This window comes from Humulus lupulus, chromosome 7 (genome assembly GCF_963169125.1).
Source record: "Humulus lupulus chromosome 7, drHumLupu1.1, whole genome shotgun sequence".
Taxonomy (NCBI): domain Eukaryota; kingdom Viridiplantae; phylum Streptophyta; class Magnoliopsida; order Rosales; family Cannabaceae; genus Humulus; species Humulus lupulus.
Window position 1 is genome coordinate 11102984 of NC_084799.1, and position 26059 is coordinate 11129042.

General features: G+C 39.9%; 1 protein-coding gene across 1 annotated transcript; it reads right to left on the reverse strand.

Moving 5' to 3' along the window:
• Positions 1–1469: 1469 nt before the first annotated feature.
• LOC133789458 (glutathione S-transferase-like) lies at positions 1470–2817 on the reverse strand. The gene is made up of 3 exons (XM_062227306.1): positions 2480–2817; positions 2343–2391; positions 1470–2212 (listed from the first exon to the last, which is right to left on the reverse strand). The coding sequence occupies exons 1-3, from the start codon at positions 2630–2632 to the stop codon at positions 1716–1718; spliced, it is 699 nt and encodes a 232-aa protein (XP_062083290.1). The 5' UTR covers positions 2633–2817; the 3' UTR covers positions 1470–1715.
• Between the last annotated feature and the right edge of the window lie 23242 nt (positions 2818–26059).

The window sequence follows — 26059 nt, forward strand, 5'->3', positions numbered from 1 at the left end:
AACTTTTGTTTAACCTAAATTACACTTTTAAGTCCAAATGGCTCGCTTAACGAGGTAAGCACTATTTTTAACACACGACGTAACGGTCCTGGATTAGTAGGGCGTTACAAGAGATCCCATCAAGGAAACTAGTTACCTATTCACATTTTCGTATTTATTTATTTTTCCTTTCCAAATTTGGATGTTTCCTTCACGGTTACTAGTTACCCATTCAAATTTTTATATATATTTTTTTTCCATATGTGAATGTTCGTACTAGGGTAACTGCTACACATTCACGTTTTCATTAGATTTTTTTCCTTTTTCAGATTTGAATGTTTCTTCTATCAGGGTAACTGGTTACCCATTCACGTTTTTATATTAATTTTTCTTTCTTTCCAAATTTGGATGTTTCTATCAGGATTACTAGTTACCTATTCAAGTTTTCATATCTGTTTTTTTTCTTCTAGATCTGGGTGTTCCAACTAGGGTAACTAGTTACCCATTTATGTTCTTATCAGGGTAATGGCTACCAATTTACGTTTCAATATCTATTTTTTTCCTTCTAAATTTGGATGTTCATATCAGTGTTACTTTAATAAGAAAATGCTGAAAAAAAAATTGATTTGAAGTTAAAAAAACTAAAAAAAAAAAGGTACAATAATAAACGGTAATAATAATAAAATGGTAATTTAATTATGTAATATTAAAATATATGTGAAAAAAGAAAAAATGAAGAAAAAAGAAAATGAAAGGAGAATGAGTAAGTAGAAAAAAGAAGAAATACAGAAGGAAAAATAATAAAGATAGAATAGATTGAAAAAAAAAAGAAAGAAAACTGAATATATATATAAAACAAATGATTAAAGAAAAAAATGAAATAAAAAAAGAAGGAAAGAAAACTAAATTAATAAAAAAAATGATGAAAGAAAATAAAAGATGAAGGAAAAAAGAAGGAAAAGAAAAAAAAATGGAAAGAAAAAAACGATGTAGGGAAAAAAAGTGAAAAAAGAAAATAGAAAAAAAGTAAGAAAAAATAGAAAGTAGAAAAATAAAAATTAAATACTTTCAAAATTAAAAAGTCAGAAAGCTAAATGTCAATATTATTGTAAATCGACCTAAAAAGACTATAAGTATGAAACAAACACAAAAATAAAATAAAAAATGTTTTACAGTTGGTAACTTTTAAGAATTTTCGGCAATGGCCATTGGAGATGCGAATCATACTTAATAATAACAATAACGGTATTGCGACAAAAAAATATTATTATTATTATTATTATAATTATTATTATTGCTGACATTCATAATTACGAGAAACGATTATCTATCTGTACATATAAAAGAGGTGATATAGCTGCTTTTGGTGGAAACGAAGACTTTATTTTTTTTAGGTTTTTATTTTTTTATTTGTTAAGTTCCTATTATGGGTAGGATGAGGCTCTTTCTCACGTGCATATCACGTATCATACATACTAAAGAAAATGTGAAAAAAAGAAGTTCTAACCATCATTTTAAGTAAGACATGTTATGAGTATGTATGATCCAGCAGCAAGAAACTTCTAACAGAACAAGAATTTGTCTCAAACAAATAACAACAACGATTAAAAGAAAAGCTACTACGACTAAATGCAAGTAAGTCATGCAAACGACAAAAGCTAAAATAACAACCACATAAATGACAACTACTTTTTCTTTCTCTTAAAAAAATAAACAAACTAAATAGATATCATTCCCTATTTGTTTTGTGATCCCTCCTGTGCAGATTCAACACGTTTCTTCAAGGCTTGGTTTCTCAAAGCCACGACCTTTCCCCAAGCAGGCCTGGCAGTGATATCAGCCAACCATGCACTGACACGTGGCCTAGACTCGAACAGCATCTTAACACCCGTGTCCATCAAATACTCCGCCGTAGGTAGGTGGTGAAGATCAGCCAACGTATACCGATCGCCGCCCAAGTATTTGGACTCGGTCAACCTCTTCTCGTACACATCAAGGACTTGGACCAGCTTATCCTCGTTTTCGTCGACCGCAGCCTGGTCCACTTCTTGTCCCAGTAATCTGGGCTTCACGGACAACTCCCAGTTTAGAATAATGCCTGCTGGGTCAAAATGATGGGCCTCAACCTCAGCCCAAACAGACTCGACGGCCTGCTTCTTTGGTTCCTTGAATACTAAATCTGTTCCCCTGTTGATGTACTCTTGAGCAATGTATCTTGTTATTGCTCTCGATTCTGCATAAAAAATTTCATGTCAAATATATATATATATATATATATGTATATATTTCTTTGAGAGCTCTGATTGTGAATCAAAGTTTGTAAAAGAAGAGGAGAAATCGAGAGTGAAATTTAAAAACATAACCGTATAGCTTTAGATCTCCGTCCTCAAAAGCAGGAACTTGACCAAAAGGCTGTGTAACATAAATTGATTACTAGGAGAAATTAGCTAGATAATAATAATAATAATAATAGAATTGGTGCAAAAGTGTTCATACTAACATTGAGAGAAACGAAGGGTTCCCTTTTATGTTCGCCAGTACTCAAGTTAACGGGAACAAGTTCGAAATCAAGATCCTTTTCATAAAGACAAGCCATGACTCGCATCGTGGCTATTGAGTAGGCTGTTCCGATGACTTTAACGCCGACCACCATGGTTATTAGTTGTATTAGTTTAAATTAGAAAAGGAGAAAAAATTAATTAAAACTGTTGTGTTTGGTTTGATGGATCTTCCAAATGGGTGTGTTTATTATAATGTTCAACGGGGGAATTACGTATTTGATGACTGAAGATTTTATTTTTTTTCCGATAAAAAATTTCATCAGTCAAAACTGGAAGAGTTGAAGAAAATGTAGTATATAATTGAATATGAATATTATAAGAGTATTTTATGACTTAATCAGCCATATCTCTGTTGATGAATACTCTCTCCAACTACAATAAGTGAAATAGAACTAACATCCTTCACTTTTTATGCATTGGTTTGGTGAATGTGGACTAGGATTAGAGTCGAACAATTGTATACCAAAATCTTTAAATTTTGTTACGTTTTTTTTTTTTTTTAAAGAAGCAAGTTAATTCTGGGAAGGATGTAAAAAATAGTAGAAGTCTTACATTTTTAAAAACACTCCAAATTTCTACATTGTAAAACATGAAAATTGTAATTATTTTGTAAAAGAATATATATATATATTTTAAAAAAAGTGAAATTAAATAGGAAATTTCATGTTATATGCATGATAACTTAGTAAAATTTATTAATATGCCAACATATGTTATTATCTCAAATATATGATAATTTCAAATTTTTTGACAAAAATATCCCTAACATTCAAACACTCATTTTCTCTCTCAATCTGAACTCTCTCTATCTCTAACATCTTTCATTCTCTCACTCTCTCTATCATTTTAACATTGTAGATCTCGAAAAAAAATACCAAAATTAAAAAAAAAAAAATCTGAAACTGACATTTGAGTGAAAAAAATATGAACTACCAAAGTTTTCGTCAAGTTTCAGTGCAGAACATCGAAATTGCATCGAAAAAGCATCATTTTGTTCAACAATCAAGTTTTCATGATTGCATCGCAACAATATCAAAACACCATCGATTTTGCATTGAAAAAATATCGTTTTGGTAAAAAAAAAAAAGTTTTAATGATTGTATCATAAGAGCATCGAAACATCATCGATTTTGCATCGAAACACCTTAAAAAAAAAACATTTAAATTGCATCAAAACGATGCATTTTCGATGCAAAATTGATGCAATTTCGATGCTCTTGCGATGCAATTATGAAACTTGATTTTTGGCAAAAGCAATGTTTTTTCAATACAATGTCAATGCAATTTCGATGCAGAATCGATGATGTTTCAATGCTGTTGCGATGCAATCATGAAAACTTAATTTTTGGCTTAAACTATGCTTTTTCGATGCAATTTTGATGAAAAAATTGATGGTGTTTCGATGCTCTTATGATGCAATCATGAAAACTTGTTGTTTGGCGAAAATGATGCTTTTTCGATGCAAAATCGATGGTGGTTCGATGTTGTTGCGATGCAATCATGAAAACTTGATTTGTTGGGCAAAACGATGCTTTTTCAATGTAATTTCGATGCAAAATCAATGGTGTTTTGATGTTCTTGCGATGCAATCATAAAAACTTATTTTTTTGGCCAAAATGATGATTTTTTGATGCAAAATCGATGGTGCTTCGATATTATTGCAATGCAATCATGAAAACTTGATTTTTGGCCAAAACGATGTTGTTTCGATGCTTTGCATTGAAATTTGACGAAAACTTTGGAGATTCATATTTTTTTCACTCAAATGTCTGTTTCAGATTTTTTTTTTTTAATTTTGCTATTTTTTCGAGATCTGCAAAACTAGAATGAAATAGAGAGTGAGAGAATGAGAGATGTTAGAGAGAGAGAGTTTTAATTGATTGAGAAAATGGGTATTTGAATTTAGGGGTATTTTTTTCTAAAAAATTGAAATTGTCATATATTTGGGATAGTAGCTTATGTTGGTATATTAAAAAATTTCACTAAGTTATCATACATATAACATGAAATTTACCAATTAAATTTATATGGTCATGGCTATGATAGTATGTGGAAGTAAGGAGCAAAAGCTTTAGCTATACAATTGATTTTTTGTCGTATAATCGTGGAGCACTTGTCAATATATATGATTCACGAAGAGCTATAATTAATTTTAATTTCATTATTTTCCTTGATGATGTTAGGGAGCAACACATTGTTAGGAAAAAATAAATTGCCTCAATGGAAATGGTAAGAAAATGTTACAACTCTATGCAAAATATTACAATAGACAAAGTTGATTAAATAAAGTGTTACAACTCTATAACTGAAAATACAAATAAAACAAAGGAAATGAAGAAGATGATAAAGAAGAAGATAATAATAAAATACAACTCTAAGCAAAATGTTACAAATAAAGTAAAGTGTTTGAAACAAAGGAAAAGAAAAGATTGCAACTCTTGAACAAGAAATACAAGTAAAAAGAACAAGAGAATAAGAAGAAAACAATACAATAGAAAGAAGAACTGAAATACAAGAAACTCTCACTTACACAACCTAAGTGAAGAGGGTTGGGGATCACCAACTTGAACAATGTTTAAAACCTTTATCCAAAAGTTTATTTCTCCCTAACTCAAGCACTAAGGGATCTCTCTCAGATATTGGAAAAGCTTTCTGGAATTATCAAGCCTCAAGGTGTTTCTAGCCAAGTGCTCTTATGGATAGAAATGTTGTGTCTTACAAGTGAGCTATAGGCTCCTATTTATAGAGTTTAGAGACACCCTTTGAATTTCAAATTCCACCAACCCCCATGGCTGTTACCAATGTGTTACACCCAGATTTAGAGCCATAAGAATTGCGACCTCGAAAGATGGATTCGTAATAAATGAACTCGTAATGTCTGGAACACGTTCGAAATCTAAGCATTGAGCCCGCGAAGCAGAGACGATTTCGAAGATGATAGCCTCGAGACCTCGTAAGCTCGAAAGATTGACCCCGAAATACGTCTGTTCTCAGATGGCCTCGGATCAGGGCTCCGAGCCTGATGCACATATGAGCTCGAAGCCATGCAGCCTTGGGAATATGTTATAGCTCGACAGTCAATAAGAGACTTGGATGAATAGGGCCTTGGCGATACAAGATAATAATTTTAAATATATTTATGAGTCATTTATAAGAGACGCGGTCTACATTGATTACTATAAATCCCCTATAATCAAGGGATATTATTTGTTCAATTATACGCCCCCTGATCTTTAGGGGACGTTTCCTTGTCTATAGGATTGCTGGCTTTTAATGCTATTTAATTTATTTGCATATACAGAGTAACTTCCCGAAATATGTGGGATAGTATTCTGAAATCTTCTCTATAAATAGAGAGGTCATGCACCATTGTAAGGGACCGAATTTTTGTGATCTTGAAAGAAAACTCTGGGGAATTCATCCTTGAAGAATTTTCAGAGATCATCTTAAGTTTAATAACAAAGATTCGTGGACTAGGCAGATTTAACTGCTGAACCACGTAAAAAATCTCGTTTGTATTATTGTATTTCATTTTGGCCATAACTGATAATTGTTTTCGTGCTCTTCTTTCACTGTTGACGAAAAATGGCGTCAACACAATGTTTAATTGGATTAATATGGAATTAAAAAAGAGATTTGAGAGTTATTTGGGTTTTTTGAACCGTTCAACAAAGATTGAAAAAACTGAAAATTTGGTCAATTTTGGCCTGTGGCCGTGGCCAGAGACATTAGTGGTCGCGATCACTGGTCTCTGACCCACAGGCCGCGGCCACTGAATGTTGGTGGCCGCGGCCACTAACCAAATTCAGCACAAAAAATGTGTTATTTTTCCAAACGGTTCCATACCATCCCAAATGATTTTGTAACCCCCAAAACACATTATTGGGGTTAAAATCATATCTCTAACATCCATATCACATATGACTTTATGAAATTCATCTCAATATTGTGTAACAACAATTTACACAATAAATGGTAATATTTGGAAGTTACAAATTTGTAACACCAAATATGTTACATTATTTGGATATATCTCATATATCTAAATATTGTAACTCTCTATTATATGTTACAATATGTGACACACTTTGTCACATTTATTTAATCTAAAACATTATATTATAATATAATATAATTTTACATTATATTATAAAATAATATAACATTCCCCTACAAGATTAAATAGTTATCTATTGTAACACTTATTTAATCAAACATTATATTTTGAAATATAACATATCCCCCACTTAATTAAATAAGAACTCTCTCTTATAGGAGTCATTGCATTAGTGCATAAAGTAAAGTGTTTTTCAACTTGAACTTTACTATAGTGTAATTATCACAAAATTTGTCGAAAATTAGGTTGCACTAGGCATTGAACCATCTTTTCATGATGACAAATCGGTGATAGCACACATACATTTGCGATGTTCACTTGAGACCTCTATGTCTCACTTTGCACCGTTAATGGCCATGTGAACTTTCCATTCATGGACGTTCTTGAGAATACTCTCAATTCTCATGAGAGGCGGCACCACCCCTAGGTCCATATCGGTAGAATTCTTACAGTATTTTGTTACCAAAAAATACTTGTCTTTAAAAGAATGAACTCTATTAAAAAACCTTTCGGTTTTAACCCTCCACTTGCTAACACACAAGTACTCAATATCTCAGATAGGACTTGTTTTGAGTACAACTAATATTCACTTGATTGACTTGTTATTACCTATTGAACCTAACACTAGTTGAATAACTAGTGTTAAGATAGGTTACCATCAATCGTGAATCTCTTTAGGGAGTTTAAGTCCCATCCCTCGAGATGATGCAGCCACTAAATCCCTCGTTAGTGGCTTAGTGAAAGGATCCGCCAGATTTTCACTTGTTCTCACATAGGATATTGAGATGACTCCTCTTTGAGTCAATTCTCTCACATATCCATGTCTTAGACTGATATGTCTTGACTTCCCATTATACACTCCGCTGTATGCTCTAGCCAATGTCGCTTGGCTATCACAATGTATCGATATAGTAGATACATTATCTTTGATTAGGGGAATCTCTATCAACGAATCCATTAACCATTCGACCTCTTTGCCGGTAGCAGCTAGAGCTATGAACTATGCTTCCATAATGGAATGAGATATATAGGTTTGTTTCTTGGAACCCCAAGAAATTGCACCTCCACCAAGTGTAAATACCCAACCAATTGTGGACAAGTTGTCCCCAAGATTGGATATCCAACTTGCATCTGTATATCCTTCTAATATCGAAGGAAATTTGGAGTAGTGAAGACTTAGTCCTTTGGTTTTCTTGAGATAACCTAGGACTCTTCCAGCCTTCCAGTGATCCACACTTGGATTACTGGTAAACCTACTAAGTTTACTTACCGCAAATGCTATATCAGGTCTAGTACACTGGGCAGCGTACATTAGACTCCCTATAGCACTAGCGTACTCTAATTGAGCCACCGCTCTTCCTTCATTCTTCTCAAGTTTTACACTATGATCGAATGGAGTACTGGCATCTTTAACCTTGAGATGGTTAAATTTGTTCAATACTTTCTCAACATAGTGGGCTTGCCCTAATGAAAAACCCCCACTATGTTTCTTTATTTTGATACCGAGTATGGTATCAACTTCTCCAAGATCTTTCATCTTGAAGGTTGATGATAGAAACTTCTTCGTTTCTTCTATCCCTTTCATGATATTGCTTAGAATAAGCATGTCATCCACATATAAGCCAACAATGATCACATATCCCTTACAAGTTTTGGAATACAAGCACTTGTCTCCATTGTTATGTCTAAACCCATTAGACATGATGGATTGATCAAATTTCTCATGCCATTGCTTAGGAGCTTGTTTCAATCCATATAAGGATTTTACAAGTCTACAAACTTTATGTTCATATTTTGGTAGGAAAAACCCTTCGGGTTGTTCCATATAGACCTCCTCATTAAGGTCACCATTAAGGAATGTTGTTTTGACATCCATTTGATGAACATACAAGTTGTGTATAGAAGCTAAAGCGAACAAAATTCTTATAGAAGTTGTTCTTGCGACAGGTGCATAGGTATCGAAATAATCGATACCCTCTTTTTGCCTAAACCATTTAGCTACTAATCTAGCTTTAAAGGTTTGGATAGTGCCGTCAGTATGGTATTTTCTCCTAAATACCAACTTACACCCAATTGGCTTAGACTCCGGTGGGAGGTCCACCAATTCCCAAGTGTTATTGGAAAGAATGGAATCTATCTCATCATTGATGGCTTCTTTCCAAAATGCACTATCTCTTGATTGCATAGCTTCTCTATAAGTCTTAGGATCATCCTCAACGAGAAGTACAATAGGAGTTTTCCTAATGACTTCCTCTCTATTTCCTTCTACCATGTAGAATGAAATTCGTTGAGAATCTATCTCATCCACTACTAGACTTTTATGATTTTTAAGCCTTTGACTTCTTCTAGGTTCAAAGGGTTGCTTTACATCATTTTGAGAATTCTCCTCTTGAGAATCAACTTTGGATGTAGAAGCTTGAGAATTGTTCTCATATAACAAATTCTCCTTTAGAGACGTTGAAGCTTGAGAATTGTTGTCACATAACATATTCTCAAAGAATTCAACTTCTCTAGATTCAATCATAATATTAGACTCTAAGTCTAATAGCCTATAAGCTTTGCTATTGTTGGCATAACCAACAAAAGCACACTTTATGGCTCTTGAACCTAACTTTTGTAATGCCCCAAATTTCCTAATAAGGTTTAGGACCTTGATTAGGAGGCCGGGAGGGCCATAATTGATTTATTATAGTATTTAATGAATATATGCATGCTTACGTGAATTATATTATTATATGATGGTGGATGCATGCATATGGAAGAATTTATTATTGTGAGGGTATTCTGGTAATTTGGCCGTTGTGGGCGTAATTGCATAATTTGGGTGCATGATTGTGATTAATTAATGTAGCCACATTATAAGGTGGATTGGTTCGAGCTAGTCGACATGAGACGATCATGAGATGCGAGAGTTCGGTCTAGTCATAACGGGTATAAGTTCGGGGCTCGGGGTGAGTCTCGGGGTGAATTTAATGATTAGAGCATTACCGGGAATTAAAGGGTAATGGGATATGGATTATTGGTGTTTGAGGTTATTGAGAATAGCGGGAATTGGAGGGTGTTAAATGTGATTAATGAAATAGGTGCAAAAGGACGGTTTTGCCCTTGGTGGCTATTAAGGTTTTATTTTAGACCTAAGGGTATATAGGTCTTTTTACCTTAAGAGATATATATATATATATATTAGCCATTGAGGCTGTTGAAGAGTAACAAAAACAGAGCCTCTCCTCCTTCTCTTCCGATAGATTTTCTTACCCTTTTCTCTTTGGATTTTCGAGCTCAGTTTGAGGAATCGAGCCAAGGAACCAAGCTTAGCCAAGCTAGGGTTGTGCTCCACCATTGAAGAGGGTGTGTTGTCAAGATTAAGGTGAGTTTCTAGCCACTAGAACTCTTGGTTTTACTCTGTTTTATAAGTTAAGTTTCAGTTGGTTTTTGGGTTGGAAACTTGGGAATTGGTTGGAGTTTTGGCTAGGGTTCTTGGGGTTGTGGTCCTTAGGACATGTGGTGATGGTATTTGGGTTCATTTGGGAGTTAATTTGACGTTTGGAAGCTTTTGGATTGGGTTAGAAATGGTAGAATCGAAGAAGGAGAAATTTGGGAATTGGCTGGCTGAAGGTAGCGCTACAGCGCCCAGTGTAGGGCGCTATAACGCTACCTGCAGGGAGGTTGGGCGGTTTGTGTTTCTGCCTTGAGCGCTGGGGCGCTAGAAGGGCAGCGCTGTAGCGCTCCCCTGTTTCCTCTTAACCCCGTTTTGGGTGTTTTTAAGGGCTTTTGGCTTGGGGTTTCAATCCTTAAGGCCCGGGATCGAATCTACTCACTGTGTGGGCGTGTTTTGAGGTCCCGAGAGTGGGGTTTAGGTTAAGACCCTGTTTTTGGTAATTTTCATTAATTGGAGATTGTTTTGGTTATGACTAGGTGACCGTTAAAGGATTAAGGATCGATCGTTCTCAGGGGTCGTTCTTACTCTAACTCTCACTCGAACCGGAGGTAAGAAAACTGCACCCTGTGTATATGTGACATGCGTGGTTATTATTGATGCATGTCGGTTGATTATTATGTATGACGTGCATGGCTATTCTTGATGCATGTTGGCGGGTTATTAAACGTGACATGCATGGCTGTTATTGGTGCATGTTAGATTGCTGGATGTATTGTATATGATGCATGAGAAACAGGTGATTAGGACATGCTTTGTATACTGGGTATGATATTGTTCAGAGCTTGAGCCTCTGTGTTATTGCATAGTCCTAATTGTACTGGTATCTGTTAGTAAGCATGCTAAATACCTTGTTTATGGACATTGGACATGTGATATATGTTTGGTGGCATGGCTTACCTGTGTATGGCACTGACTTATTAGTCAGAATCGACAATGGTGTCAGATCCGTCTGTGAAGCTGTGACTTATCAGTTAAGTTCACCACGGGCTGTGCACTGGTCGCGTTTTACCGACCAAAGGGTCAGAAGTGGCAGTGCGTTGTGAACGCCGGGCCGATTAAAGATTGGATCTAATCGAGGTCGGCATTGAATGACTCATATGGGGTATTAATGCTAGACCGACCGGAAGGTCAATGAGAACTATAAGCGCTTGCCTGGTCTACGACCAGATGACTATAGCCAAGGTATATGACCCCGGTGACCGTTTGTCACATGGCTAAGGGACGTTGTCCATAGTTTCGACTCTAGAGTCGTGAGGAAGGTTATGTTGGTGACTAATCACCATGCACCTATCCTAACCAATCTTATGAAAGAAACACTTATCAGTTGAGCCACGGTGACCCTATCGTCACGTGGCTAGAGGGAGCGATGCTCATTATTGTGACTTTTGGCTATTGTCACCTATCTGGATAGACCATTGGTTCCAAATGGTTACTATGGTTATAGTTGATATTATATCATGTTATATTGTGTTTTTTTGCTGGGCTTCGGCTCACGGGTGCTACGTGGTGCAGGTAAAGGCAAGAGGAAGCTGGACCACCCTTGAGTTGGAGAGCTTAGGTGATGACGTGTACATATGCAGCTGCTCGTCCGCCGCGGCCGAGGTTTAAAGTGGAACTAGGGTTGAATCCTGTTTTGCCGCTTAGAACGGCCTGTTGTAAATATTTTCTGTAATAAACTCTGAAACTTTATTTTCGGGATCCCAATGTATATGCTAAAACGTTCTGGTGAAACGTTACCTCTTAACCAAAATGTTTAATCCCTAAACCGCTAATCATACTTAGTTCACGATTTTGGCCAAATGACTCGGTTAGCGAGTTTAGCACTGTTTACAAGGCACACCGTAACGGTCCCTGGAGTTTGGGGCGTTACAACTTTGTTCTATTAGGTTCGTTTTTCTTGCAATATGCAAGACACCCCCACACTTTGAAGTACCCTATGTTGGGTTTTCTTCCTTTCCATAACTCATATGGAGATATAAATACCATGTGAAAATTTTTAAGCAAATAATCACTAATTTCGCTTTTAGTTGTCTAAATAATCTCAAAATCTCTTAAACAACTTTTGTGCATTTTCTAAGAGTCTCTTTGAGATTCTTTTGAAAACATCATTTTGACATCCATTGATTTTCTCATCAAAGTCAATTTGAAGATGTCAATTTTTAAGCACTTAAATCAAAGAAAATAAACCCTCAATGATTTATTTAAAGACTTTGATTTCTAATGCTTTGGTTTAAAAAATTGTCTCCTCATTGAGATTAATTTAAACATATCACAATCTTTAACCAAAAAAGAATAAAATTATCTTCAATATTATTCACCATTGGTGTAAAGATTCAAAATTGCTTCTCAAATTTTGTAATGTCTCCTCATTGAGACATTGAATATTTAAGAATGGTTTTCACTAAATAATTCTCAAGTATATTTCATTTGACCACACTCTAGACTATAAGTCTATTGAGTCAATATGTAATCCCACAATTTTTTGAATCCACCTTGATCCATTTTTCTTGCAATAGCAAGACACTTATCAAATAATGTTACCATTTTAGGTTCATCTTTTCTTATCTCATAAGTTGAGATGGTCAACACTTAAATGATAAATTTTAATTTCTCAAATAATTCTCTTTATTTACCAAATAAATGGTAACTCATCACATTGCAATAAAATATGATCAAACATATTTATATTATTATCACCTTAATAATCATATTATATGGCACACCATACTAATCATGATAATTCTCATGTATATATCAATTTACTTTTATATATTAACATAATTATGTCTCAAAGAAATTTCACATTATTTTTCAACATACATCCATCATATTAGCATGCATTTTGAATCTCATAATTATATTGTAAGTATATCACAAATATCATACAATAATTCACATATCTATTGATTCACAAAATCAATATATAGGCATGTCAAAAACTACCTAATTATCATGCTTTATAAATTCTCAAAACATAATTTTCATGTCAAATGTATGTACTACTATCTCACATATAGCATACACATAAGATTAACAATCACTAGATTATATAGAGCTTCTCAAAAGTTCACTTCTAAGGACTTAACTTTCACAAATAGATGTGTAACCTATGTTACAATGTATCTCATATTATATTAACATGTTAACATTTACACAATTATTCATATATCAACATTTGGAAAATATGCTAATACATGAAATAAAATTTCATCACTATTATATAAAATTTACACTTACCTTGTCTTTCCACCAAGTTCAATTGAATCCATGAAACCTATTCCACCCTACTAGGTCTTGGTTCATGATTTTGATAGTCTCTCCTTCCATTGAAACAAACAATGGGGTTAAGCTTTTGAATGTTAGGAAAATATGTATTGCCTCAATGGAAATGGTAAGAAAATATTACAACTCTATGCAAAATATTACAATAGACAAGGATTGATTAAATAAAGTGTTACAACTCTATAACTGAAAAATACAAATAAAATGAGAAGGAGATGTAAGATGATAGAAATAGAAAGTACAACTCTATTACAAAAAGATACAAGTAAACTAGAAGTGTTTGAACAAAGGAAATAAAAGGGTTACAACTTTTAAACAAAAGAACAAGTAAATAGAATAAGAAGAAAAGAAGAAAGAGCAATAGAAGAAAATAAGAACAAGAACCAAAACAATAAACTCTCACTCACACAACCAAAGTGAAGAGTGTTGGGGATCACTAACTTGAACAAGGTTTGAAACCTTTCTCCAAAAGCTTATTTCCCCCTAACTCAAGCACTAAGGGATCTCTCACAAATTATAGGAAATGCTTTCTGGAATAATCAAGCCTCAAGGTGTTTCTAGCCAAGTGCTCTAATGGATAGAAAAGTTGTGTTTTACAAGTGAGCATTAGGCTCCTATTTATAGAGTTTAGAGACACCCTTTGAATTTCAAATTCCATCAACCCCCATGGCTGTTACCAATGATTAATTTGGTGTTTTATGGAATTAAAATAGGGATTTGGGAGTTACTTGGCTTTTGGAAACGTTCAAAATTGGATAAAAACCAACGTTGGAAGATGCTGTCAGGCACTAGGGTCGCAGCGCTTGTTACCAGGCGAGCGCCGCGGCCCTCAGTCAGTTCCAGCAACTATTTTTTCAGTTTTTTTCAAAACGTTCCAATTTATTCCCACTTTATTTTGTAACTTCCATACACAATATGGGAGTTAAAATCACATCTCTATCAGCCATTTCTCATATGGCTTTAAGAAATTCATCTCAATATTGTGTAACAACAAATCTACACAATAATGTGTGATATTTTAGGAGTTACAAATTTGTGATGAATTTGTAACACCAAATATGTTACATGTTTGGATATTTCACATATATCCAAATAATGTAACTCTCTATTATATGTTACAATATGTGACACTCTATGTCACATTTATTTGATTTAAAACATTATATTATTAAATAATATAATATTACATTATATTATAAAATAATATAACAACGATTTTAAGGATCAGTTCTTCATGTCGAAGGAGTTTCGCAACTGCGAACATCACTACTTCAACCGCCCTCGTAAGTTCCTTCTATCTTCAGCTCGTAAGTTGACTGCTGATTAGCCTCTTTTTATTCGTTCCTGACTTAGAAACTATCATGCAGCTATTTTCGCGAGGACAGCCAAATCAGTGACCCTTGGGGGTCAATATGAAACCTTGGCGGGGCTCCCCTCAGGTGAAAAGGATTATCGCCAGCTCGTGTCTGATGAGACGATGTTGGCATGTAAGTTAATATCTCCGGGCCAGACTCTGGCCTTGAGGAGACCGCGGACCATCCCCGTTGCTCGCGAGATGGCGCCCATCTCTGCTGCTCGTGAGATGGCGCCCATCCCCGAGGAGGCAGCCACGGATGAGGATGAGGGCGAGGAGGACGAGGTGCCCCTCGTGCGGCGGAAGCGGGCTCTGGAGGTCGCCCAGGAAGTTAATACAAAGAGGGCCCAGTCCGGGTGAGCAGCCGGCCCCTCCGGCCAAGGTAACCCTTATTTATTTAGGGACTTAGATAGGGCCACTGCCGACCTACGGCTTGCTAGGTTTAACCCCGGCCAACCCGTTCATCGCCACCAAAACGACCCAGACCGTGATATCACCCTACTCCAATGCATCGACCAGCTCATGTTGCGTTATGACATGAGCCGCCCTAGAGGTACTATAGTTGTAGATAATACCTTGGCCTTTAGGTTGGCCTTTTTCGAGGAGTACGGGACCAATCTTAGGTCATGGCCCTCCCTCCTAGAGGGTGTAGTAACTCCGGGTCTTAGGCAGTACGTAGAAGAGTCCAGTCCCGAGGCAGATCCGGACCCAGAGCCTCTTCTAGCCCGTGAAGTCGTTATCTTAGACTCCCCTGCTGAAGCTCCAGGGCCGGAGGTCGTGACCATAGATTCCTCCTCTAGCTCGGAGGGTAGGACCCCTTTTCAATACATACCTAAGCTCTATTTTCTTCTTTTTTGTTTTGCACAAATATTTTTACATGTGTATCAATACTTGGCTGTCTTTGTTTCAACGGAGGAGATGTCGCAGACTGGGGGAAATGATCTTCGAGCTATGTTCCCTAGAGGGAACCCATCCTCCGGATTTTCTGGGCCCATGGTGAAGAGGCTCCGGATGGCGAAGAAAGCTATCGGGAGTACCTCCAAGTCTCCTGCAAATGGGAAAAACCAAACCTCGGCTGCTCTAGAGAAGGTGCCTCCACCTCCTCCTGCAATGGAGAAGATGATGGCTCCACCTCCCCCACGACCTCCTATCTTTACTCGGGAGCCAGAGGCGTCCACTGGGACCTTGGCAGGCCCGACCCCCGAAGTGCGCGTCCCGGTCAACCCCCAAGCCTTGGAGCAAGTCCCCGAGGTCTTTAGGGGGACGGTCTACGAAACCGCGACCTACATGGTGGGTCATTGCTACAACGCCACCCCGAGGGATCTGCGGGAGATCGAGACAAGGAGCCCCGAGAACGTGATGGAGTCTTCGTTGAGGATGACCCTCACGATAAGTCATCTTTGCCACTGGTACTCCGTGTTTGTTTGTATTATTATTATTTTTTTCTAAGGCACTTGCCTTGTTATCTTTTGGTCTTGCAGGCGGCTTTGGCCCTCCACAGGAACATATCTCGGTCCCGGGCCAAGATTGAGGAAATCAGGGGCGAGCACCAGGCTGCGCAGGCCGCCCTTGCGATTGCTCAACAATAGGAAAGGGATGCCAAGGTGGCCTTGGCAACTGCCCGGGAAAACGAGAGGGTCGCGCAGGCCGCCTCGGCCGCTGCGCAAACCGAGCTGGAGGCATCTCAGACCAAGCTGCAGGAGGCCGAGGCCACCAAGGCCACCCTAGCCGCTGCGAAGATCGAGCTCGAGGAGGCCAAGGCTACCCAGGCTGCACTAGACGTCACGAAGGTTGAGGCCGAGGAAGCCAAGGCTGCTCTGGCGGCGGAGAGGGCAGCTTCCAGCTCGTCTATGGAGGCTATGCTATACCACTGCTGGGTCTTCAACCCGGAAGGTGACTTCTCATTCCTAGGGCCGGACATGTGGGAGTCCTTCTTGGAGAAGTTCAAAGCTCGCCTTCAGCAAGAGGCGCCCTCTGAGACCGGGGAGACTTCCACTGCCACCGAGCAGGATGGCGAGGGGGTGACTTCATCAGAGCGGCCAGCTGGGGCTTAGGATTTTTTCCCTCTCTCATTTTTTTATTTATTTATTTTTTGTAACTTTACATTATGAGGTTTTTATCCTCGAGACACTTGGTATTCCCAACTTTATTTCAATTGATTTACATATTTTTGCCCCGACCTTATGGTTACTTCTTTTCTATGCATCTGGTGATAACTTAGTTTCTGTTGGTGCTGTGATTGACATCTCCTACCTTTTTAGGACAAAACATGCTAATCAACTTGAACCAACTTCTAAGACTTAAGTCCTGGTTGTATCCAGGACATTAATTTGAAAACTTAGTTGTGTTAATCCTTTTATCGATATCTCGTGCTTTTTAAGAAAAACATCGATCAATCAATTTGAATTAACTTCTAAGTTTTAGGACCTGGTTGTATCCAGGACATTAATTTGAAAACTTAGTTGTGTTAATCCTTTTATCGATATCTCGTACTTTTTAAGAAAAACATCGATCAATCAATTTGAATTAACTTCTAAGTTTTAGGACCTGGTTGTATCCAAGACATTAATTTGAAAACTTAGTTGTGTTAATCCTTTTATCGATATCTCGTGCTTTTTAAGAAAAACATCGATCAATCAATTTGAATTAACTTCTAAGTTTTAGGACCTGGTTGTATCCAAGACATTAATTTGAAAACTTAGTTGTGTTAATCCTTTTATCGATATCTCGTGCTTTTTAAGAAAAACATCGATCAATCAATTTGAATTAACTTCTAAGTTTTAGGACCTGGTTGTATCCAGGACATTAATTTGAAAACGTAGTTATGTTAATCCTTTTATCAATATCTCGTGCTTTTTAAGAAAAACATCGATCAATCAATTTGAATTAACTTCTAAGTTTTTAGGCCGACCTGGTTATATCCAAGACATATGCCCCCCAAGTAATTAGGAAATGGTCTTTCGTGGTTACTTGACATTACATCCACAAATATACACAATAATGTAAAAAAGATTTAATTCTCATTACTTAATAAACAAAAGATGGCTTTTCTGATTAAGCCTTACAAAGGTATCATTGGTAATATTTCATTAAATGGATAGCGTTCCAAGTTCGTGGGACTGCTTCTCCATTAAGACGAGCTAATTTGTAGGTTCCTTCTTAAACGACCTCGGTTACTTGGTAGGGCCCTTCCCAGTTCGGCCCCAATACTCCATCCTTGGGATCCTTACTGGCTAGGAAAACTCTTCTGAGGACCAGGTCACCAACGCTAAAGGCGCATTTTCTGACCTTCGAGTTGAAATAATGAGTGATTTTTTGTTGATAATGCGCGAGCTGTAGCTGTGAATCTTCTCGTCTTTCATCAACCAGGTCAAGGGACGCACAGAGCAATTCGTCATTGTGGTCTTGGTCAAATGCCTGGACTCTATGCAAGGCTACCTTTACTTCGACAGGAAGGACTGCCTCACTCCCGAAAGCTAGGGAGAAAGGAGTATGACCCGTCGAAGTTTGATGCGAGGTCCGGTATGCCCACAACACCTGGGGGAGCTGTTCTGGCCAGACTCCCATGGCTTCGTCCAGTCTTTTCTTAAGGCTTGCCTTTAGTGTCTTATTGACGGCCTCAACCTGCCCATTGGCCTGGGGGTAGGCCACGGAAGAGAAGCTCTTAACAATGTTGTGCCTCTCACAGAATTCGGTGAAGAGGTCGCTATTGAACTGCGTTCCATTATCCGATACGATCTTCTTTAGCAGCCCGAATCGGCAGATAATGCTATTGACCACGAAGTCAAGGACTCTTTTTGAAATGATTGTTGCCTAGGGCTCTGCTTCTACCCACTTGGTGAAGTAGTCGATAGCCACCACCGCGTAACGAACTCCTCCTTTTCCAGTAGGGAGGGCGCCAACCAAGTCAATCCCCCAGACCGAGAATGGCCACGGGGACGAGATCATCTTCAGCTCGACCGAGGGAGCTAGGGCAACCATGGCAAATCGCTGGCACTTGTCACATTTTTTGACGTAGGAGATCGAGTCTTTCGACAGGGTGGGCCAGTAATATCCTTGCCTTAAGATCTTCAGGGCCAAGCTTTGCCCCCCAGTGTGATCTCCGCAGAAACCCTCGTGCACCTCCTGCAAGATGGTCTTCGCTTCGCCTGGCAGAACACCTCGCAGGAGAGGTAGAGAGTGTCCACGTTGATATAATGTCCCATCTGCCACTGTATATCTTGGGGCCTGGTAAATTACCCTCCTTGCGTCATTTCGTTCCTCGGGTAACTTTCCTGATGTGAGATACTCGAAGATGGGAGTCATCCAGGTCGGTCTGGCGTCAATCATCTCGATCTCCGCCCCGACTTCCTCTATGCTGGGCCGTTCCAGGAATTCTACTGGAACTAGCCCCAAAGTCTCCACCTCTCCAGAGGTGGCGAGCTTCGCGAGAGCGTCCGCGTTGGAATTCTACTCCCGAAGTATCTGCTCGATTGAGCCACGCTCGAATGCAGATAGCTCGCTCTTCACCTTGGCCAAGTAAGCAGCCATCTTGGTTCCCCGTGCTTGGTATTCCCTCAGCACTTGGTTTACCACGAGCTGGGAATCGCTGTAGCACTGGACGGAGCTGGCCTTCAACTCTTGGGCCATCCTTAGACTAACTAATAAAGCTTCGTATTCAGCCTCGTTGTTGGACGCTTTGAATCCGAATCGCAACGCCAAGTGGAATCGATGTCCTTCTGGGGATATCAGTATGATTCCAGCCCCAGAGCCGTTCTCGTTAAATGAGCCGTCTACGAAGACCTTCCATGAGGCTTGGGGTAAGGAGACCTGGGCTGACTCTTCTACAGGATCTTCTCGGAATCCCGTGCACTCTGCCACAAAATCAGCCAGTGCCTGGCTTTTTATTGCAGTTCGTGGTATGTACAAAATCTCAAATTGGCTGAGTTCAATAGCCCACTTCAACAGACGTCCCGATGCTTCAGATTTTGTAAAACCTGCCTTAAAGGCTGATCGGTTATGACATGTATTGAGTGGGACTGGAAATATGGCCTGAGCTTTTGGGAGGCCATAATGAGATAGAAGGCCATCTTCTCCATCAACGGATACCGGGACTCAGCTCCGAGAAGCCTCTTGCTGATGTAATAGACTGGCTTCTGATATCGGTCCTCCTCTCGAACCAAGATGGCACTAACTGCATCTTCCGTGACAGCTAGGTAAAGGAAAATAGGCTCTCCTGCTGTTGGTTTGGATAATACGGGTGGCTCGGCTAAGTGTGCTTTCAGGTCGAGGAAGGCACGTTCGCACTCCTCGGTCAACTCGAACTTCTTATTCCCCTGGAGCAGGTTGTAGAATGGCAGACATTTGTCGGTAGATTTAGAAATAAACCGATTAAGGGCCGCCACCCTTCCTGTCAGGCCTTGAACGTCCTTCCGCGACCAAGGTGAGGGCAGCTCGAGCAGCGACCTGATCTTATCGGGGTTTGCTTCTATTCCCCTGGTATTGACAATGAAACCCAGGAATTTTCCTAACGCGACCCCGAAAGTACATTTTTGGGGGTTGAGCCTTATGTCGTATTCTCTCAATATTTTAAAGCATTCCAAGAAGATCGGAAACATGGTTATCGGCAGTTTTCGACTTGACCAGCATGTCGTCAACATACACTTCCATGTTCTTCCCGATCTGGTTGGCAAACATCCTATTTACCAACCTCTGGTATGTAGCTCCGGCATTCTTCAGCTTGTAACAATAAACGTTAGTCAGGGTCATGAAGCTAGTGTGCTCCTGGTCCGCTGGATTCATGGCGATCTGATTATAGCCCGAATATGCATCCATAAAAGACATGAGTTCGTGCCCTGTCGTGGCGTCGACCAATTGGTCGATTCTTGGAAAAGGGAAGCAGTCTTTGGGGTAGGCTTTGTTCAGATCGGAGAAGTCGATGCAGGTCTGCCATTTCCCGTTGGGCTTCGGGACCAACACAGGATTGGCGACCCAGATCGGGAACTTCGCTTCGCGGATAAAGCCGCACTTTAAGAGCCGGGCTACTTCTTTTTCTAGGGCCTGAGCTCGGGTTGTACCTAGGCGTCTTTGTTTCTGGGATCTTGCAGGTACGCTTTTATCCAAATGGAGAGTGTGCATTATGATGCTTAGACTGATCCCCACCATGTCTTCATGAGACCATGCGAACACATCCAGGTTCTCCTACAGAAACTTAATCAGCTCCGCCTTCCTTTTGCCACATAGACTTTTCTCGAGCTTTACCATCCGCGAAGGATTTTGTGGATTAATATTTACCTCCTCGAGCTCTTCGATAGCTCGGAGCTCGGATTTATCCTCGCCTATTCTGGGGTCGATATCATCACTTAAGATGATATTCTCCCCTTAGGCACTCTGAGGTTTTTTAATCTCGGGACTAGGCACAAGTTCCTGAGATTCCTCATTCTCGCCCTGGATGGTCATCGTCAGCTGCCCGGGTTTTGATCTTCCCTTCATAGAAATGGTGTAGCATTCCCTGGCAGCGAGCTGATCACCTCAGACCGTGCATATCCCAGAGGAAGAGGGGAATTTGAGCGCTAGGTGGCGGATGGAGGTTATGGCTTCAAATGTTATCAATGTAGGTCGGCCTAAAATAGCATTGTACGCAGCGGGGCAATCGATGACCACAAACTCGAGGAGTTTTGAGACAGTCCGGGCTTCCTCTCCCAGGGTGATCACCAACTCGATTGTCCCTATCGCTGCCGACCCTTCTCCGGAGAATCCATACAGCATCATTGAGGTGGCTTTCAACTCGGTGACAGACAAACCCATCTTTTCTAGCGTAGACTGGAACAGCAGGTTCACCGAGCTCCCATTATCGACCAGTATTCTTCTAACTCTCCGGTTAGCGAGCTGAGCGGTTATGACCAAATGGTCATTATGAGGGAACTGGACGTGACTGGCATCTTCCTCGGTGAATATGATTGGTTGCCTCTCCAATCGTTGCTGCTTGGGTAGATGTCGTTCAGGGACGAACTCCAATCCATTATGAGCCTTGAGTTCGTTGACATACCTCTTCTGGGCACCTCTGCTCGTACCAGCCAGATGGGGGCCTCCAGAGATCGTGGAGATCTCTCCTCCTATCACGGGAGGAGGGACGTCCTGGTCTATTCGAGACCCGGGCTGACTTGTCAGAACTTCCGGAGCTGGTTGGCCGGCGGGAACCCTATTTCGCGCGTAGTGAGCCAAGGGTATGGCCCTGATGAGAGTCTCGATCTCATCCTTCAGGTGCCTACAATCATCAATGTGGTGGCCAATGTCGTTATGGAATCGACAAAACTTGGGGGGGTCTCGCTTACCCTTCTGGTGCTTTAGTGGTTCCGGCTTCTTCCAGGGAAGGCGAGCAGAATTTGCTAGGAAAATATTTTCCCTAGTGTGAGTGAGCTAGGTGTAAGTAGCGTAGACTGGCTTAAATTTTTCTATGGACTTATTCTTCTTTGGGCCGTGCTGGCCGCCTTCGCTGTTCCCTTTCCTCTTGCCTCCACCCCACTGGTTATTCTGTGCAACGGTTTGAGCCGTGTTTACGACGTCCGTTCCCACTCCAGCGGGCTGATTAGGGACTTGGCTAGTTCCTACTGCCGATGCTCGCGCCTCCGCCAGGTTTATCCATCCCTGGGCCATATTTAAGAATTCGTTCACGGTGCTGACACCTACTCTTTGTATTTCTTCCCAGAGTCCGCCTCCAACGAGGATCCCAGTCCTCAAAGCCATGAGCTTGGAACTATCATCTGCGTCTTTGGCCCGAGCAGCTGTTGGTAAAAGCTTATACAGGATCTTTATTTATTTTCATGTATATCTAATATTAAACAAATTAATACGAGATAGCCTAAAACATGTTTCTAAAATTGAATTCAAAGAGAAACAAATAGTATAATACTTACAGTATACGCAGCGGAATTAAGAGTCCTTCCTTCAGTTTCTCTAACTCTTGTATCCTTTCTGTCGCAGAGTATTATCAAGAAACTGAACCGATTTTCTATTTTCTTCACGATCTTCCAATGTATCCTTAGAACCACCTAGAATAGTGTGGGCAATTCTCAACACATGAGATAGATATAGAGAGAAGAAGAGAAAATACAAAGAGGCTTAGAAAAGGACTTGTGTTTAGAGAGAATATAAAACTATCAGAAAATCTGACTTATGACTTATCTGCCGTCTCTAAAATCTTCTCTCTAAGCACTCCTTTTATAGACTCAATTAGGCCATTTAATTTAATTAAAAAATCAATAAAATAATAGCCATTTTGAAGCCCTAGGTCGAAATTATCATGGGCTATAGGCCCGTGAAATTTCCCATTTGATTATAAGCACATTGGACTTAAAATCAAGGCCTGTATTATTTTCTATTGATTTAATTAATTAAATAATTATTTAAATCCTTTATCAAATTAATTATTTATAATTTGAACCTTGATTTAAATTTATTTATTAATTTAGATACCAATTTATCTTAATTAATAAATCTGCCATAATTTCTCTTTTCTTCTCAAAATTACACAACTCTGTGAAACTATCCAAAATTGACCTGGTCAACTTTGATAATTCTAATTGATGATTAAATCAATTAATTGAGACTATCTAGATGATTTTATCCAAGGTACAATGGGGACCATGGGCCTATGAAATCAAGATCCAATAAGTTATCATAAATCTAACAAATAAATTTACTAACTTATTAATTCCTCGTGACTTCACTATAGACTTGGAATTGCACTCTTGAATTCATAGAACGCTCTATAACAAATATAGATACGCTATTAATTATCCATTGTTACAACCATAATTGTCACTCAATCCTCTATAGACGGTCTACAATGAGATAGGACTAAAATACCGTTTTACCCCTCATTGTATTTTATCCTTAAAACACTTAGTTCCTTGTAAATGATAGTTTAGTAAACTAATTTAATTACTGAAATGAGATCTCTATCATTTAACACCTTGAACCAAACTAAAAGGAAACCATCGTTTCACTTCTTCATCAGAAGCTATAGATGTTCATATCTATGATTAACACTCCCACTCAATTATACTACCGAGTTCCCAAGATGTAAGTATGGGCTAGTCCGTAGGGTAAGCTGGTAACGAACAAGTCAAAGAACTCAAATAATACAATCAGTTTGAATACTAACCACTCAGAATTGAGATTGAATTGTCCTATGGTCAACTATATGATATGACTAGAATAGATAATAACGGTATGTTTACTTATCTTATCAACTGTCAATATCGGTCCTGTCCGATGTAACAAATACATCCGATCTTATCTACTTTGCTAATGTTCTGGAAAGAACATAACACTGTAATGTGTAAGTAGATCATATCGTAGATTGGCAAGTCAGTGTAAATCCGGTGCACTGACTAATCTTAGGACTAACTTATTTTTGAACATATAATCATATTTATATTCCACTGTGATTACGTCACTATAAATAAGATTAGCTATATGCTCAGGATTTAATAGAAGTTTATATTAAATAAATAATCATGAAAATAAAACATGTGAGCAAAGTGATTGACCAAGTCAAAAAATTATTTCTATTCTTTTATTGATAATAAAATGAGATTACAAAGAATTTGGGTTTTAATTAGGGCATAAAACCCCAACAGCAGCGACATTTGCAAACCTGCTCAAGTAAGTTTTTAAAGGCTCGTCGAGCAGTTGCTTTACATTTGCTAGGGTGTCGGCTTTGATGCGAGCAGCCTGAAAAGCTCAGAAGGCCCTTTTGAAGTCGGTAGAGAAGGTTTTCCTCGAGCTGATGGATTGTTTTTTATTCTGCTTGAACCATTGTCTGGCCGGCCCAGTCAAGGTGAAAGGAAAAATTAAACATCTCAGCTCGGGACCGATGTTGTGGGCCATCATCAGGGTGTTGAACATACCCAGATGATCTAAAGGGTCTCCGTCTCCATTGAACTTGGACAAATGGGGCATACGGAAACCAGGTGGATACGCCGTCGCTGTTATGCTGGGGGCGAAGAGCTCGAGTTCGTCCCATGAATCATACTCATCCTTTTCTTTTTCCAACAAGAGCTTCCTCATTAGCTCCTTTATCTGAGCCAGACGCTCAAGGGTTTTGTCCTGACTTCCTTGGTTGTTCCGGGGCTATTCAACAGCTCTGGATCCATTGTACGCGTTAGGCGGGTTATTGTCCCTCCTATCTTGAGATAGGTTATATGGGACGTTCCCATTGTCACGTACTTCAGACAGGTCTTCCCTTTGGCGAGCACGGCTGCCGTGTCCAACTGGGTCTCCTCTCTGAGAGTTTAGGCGATCTCGGAGGTCGCCCCTCGGGGCGGCCTGAGGACTTTGCGCCGAGCTAAAGCGTTGGCATAGGTCTCCGCCGAAAATGTCACTTCGACGACTCCCAGTCCAGTAGCTTCCGTTCGAGAAGCTCGGAGCCCGCCGCTGGGGATGAGGATCCGGGGCTTCTCTGGGCGCCCGGCTACGACGGGAATGCCCGGCGGAGGGAGGATTCCTCTTGCTGCTCCCGTGAGCCGGAATGTCTCGGACTGGCCGAGGAGGAGACGGGTATCTGATTGGTGAAGGAGGATGTTTCACCGGGGATGCGATCCTAGATCCATCAGGACGGATGAAGTTAGGCCGCGGCCGCTCCGCTCTATCATCCTCCTCGTCCTGTGCCCGGCGGTCTGAGCGGGGCGCAGGACGGCTGGCCGGGGAAGGCTGTCGTCGTGAGCCCTCCTCGGATCTTCTCCGCGAGCTTCCTCGAGCCCTCCTGGGTGCGCTCGAGGGCGGAAGTAAGCTGGGAGTTGAGGTCCGGACCGACCGACTGAATTGCTGCTCGGCCCTAGGGAGCTCCTCAAATGTGATTTCTTGGTGGTGCGACGTAGGAGTAGAATTTGATGCTGAGGTTCTGACCGTCTAACTAGGTTTGGACCGGTTACCCTGGCGGGACTTATGAGTCTCACCGTGCCTCTTTCCGACGTTAGCGTCGGTTGTAAGAGGGGGTAGTCGGGCCAACTCCTCTTGAATCTACTTGTTTGCTTTCACCAGCTGACTCCTTAACTGTGCATTCTCCATTTCTACCGCCGTGTAGAAACCTGGGTTCAGATTGGGCGGCCGGGGAGCCGAACTTCCAGTGTCATCTTGGCCTACTGGCTGCTTGCCCGACCGCTGCTGAACCTCAGGGTTCTGTTCATCGAACATGGCGACATGGTGGGCCTCCTGCCCATCATGTTGGTCTGCCTCGTTACCATGTCTCGAGCGAGTGACTACCATGGTTGAGTATTTTCGATAGCACCAATCTAGATGCTCTCAATGAAAGCACCAGACTGTTGATGTGGTTCTTCGGCAAC

Coding starts and splice junctions, on each gene's coding strand:
- LOC133789458 (XM_062227306.1), bottom strand. CDS start 2,632: ATGGTGGTCGGCGTTAAAGTCATCGGAACAGCCTACTCAATAGCCACG. Junction 2,392..2,479: donor AACCCTTCGTTTCTCTCAAT/GTTAGTATGAAC, acceptor TATGTTACACAG/CCTTTTGGTCAAGTTCCTGC. Junction 2,213..2,342: donor CGGAGATCTAAAGCTATACG/GTTATGTTTTTA, acceptor TTTTTTATGCAG/AATCGAGAGCAATAACAAGA.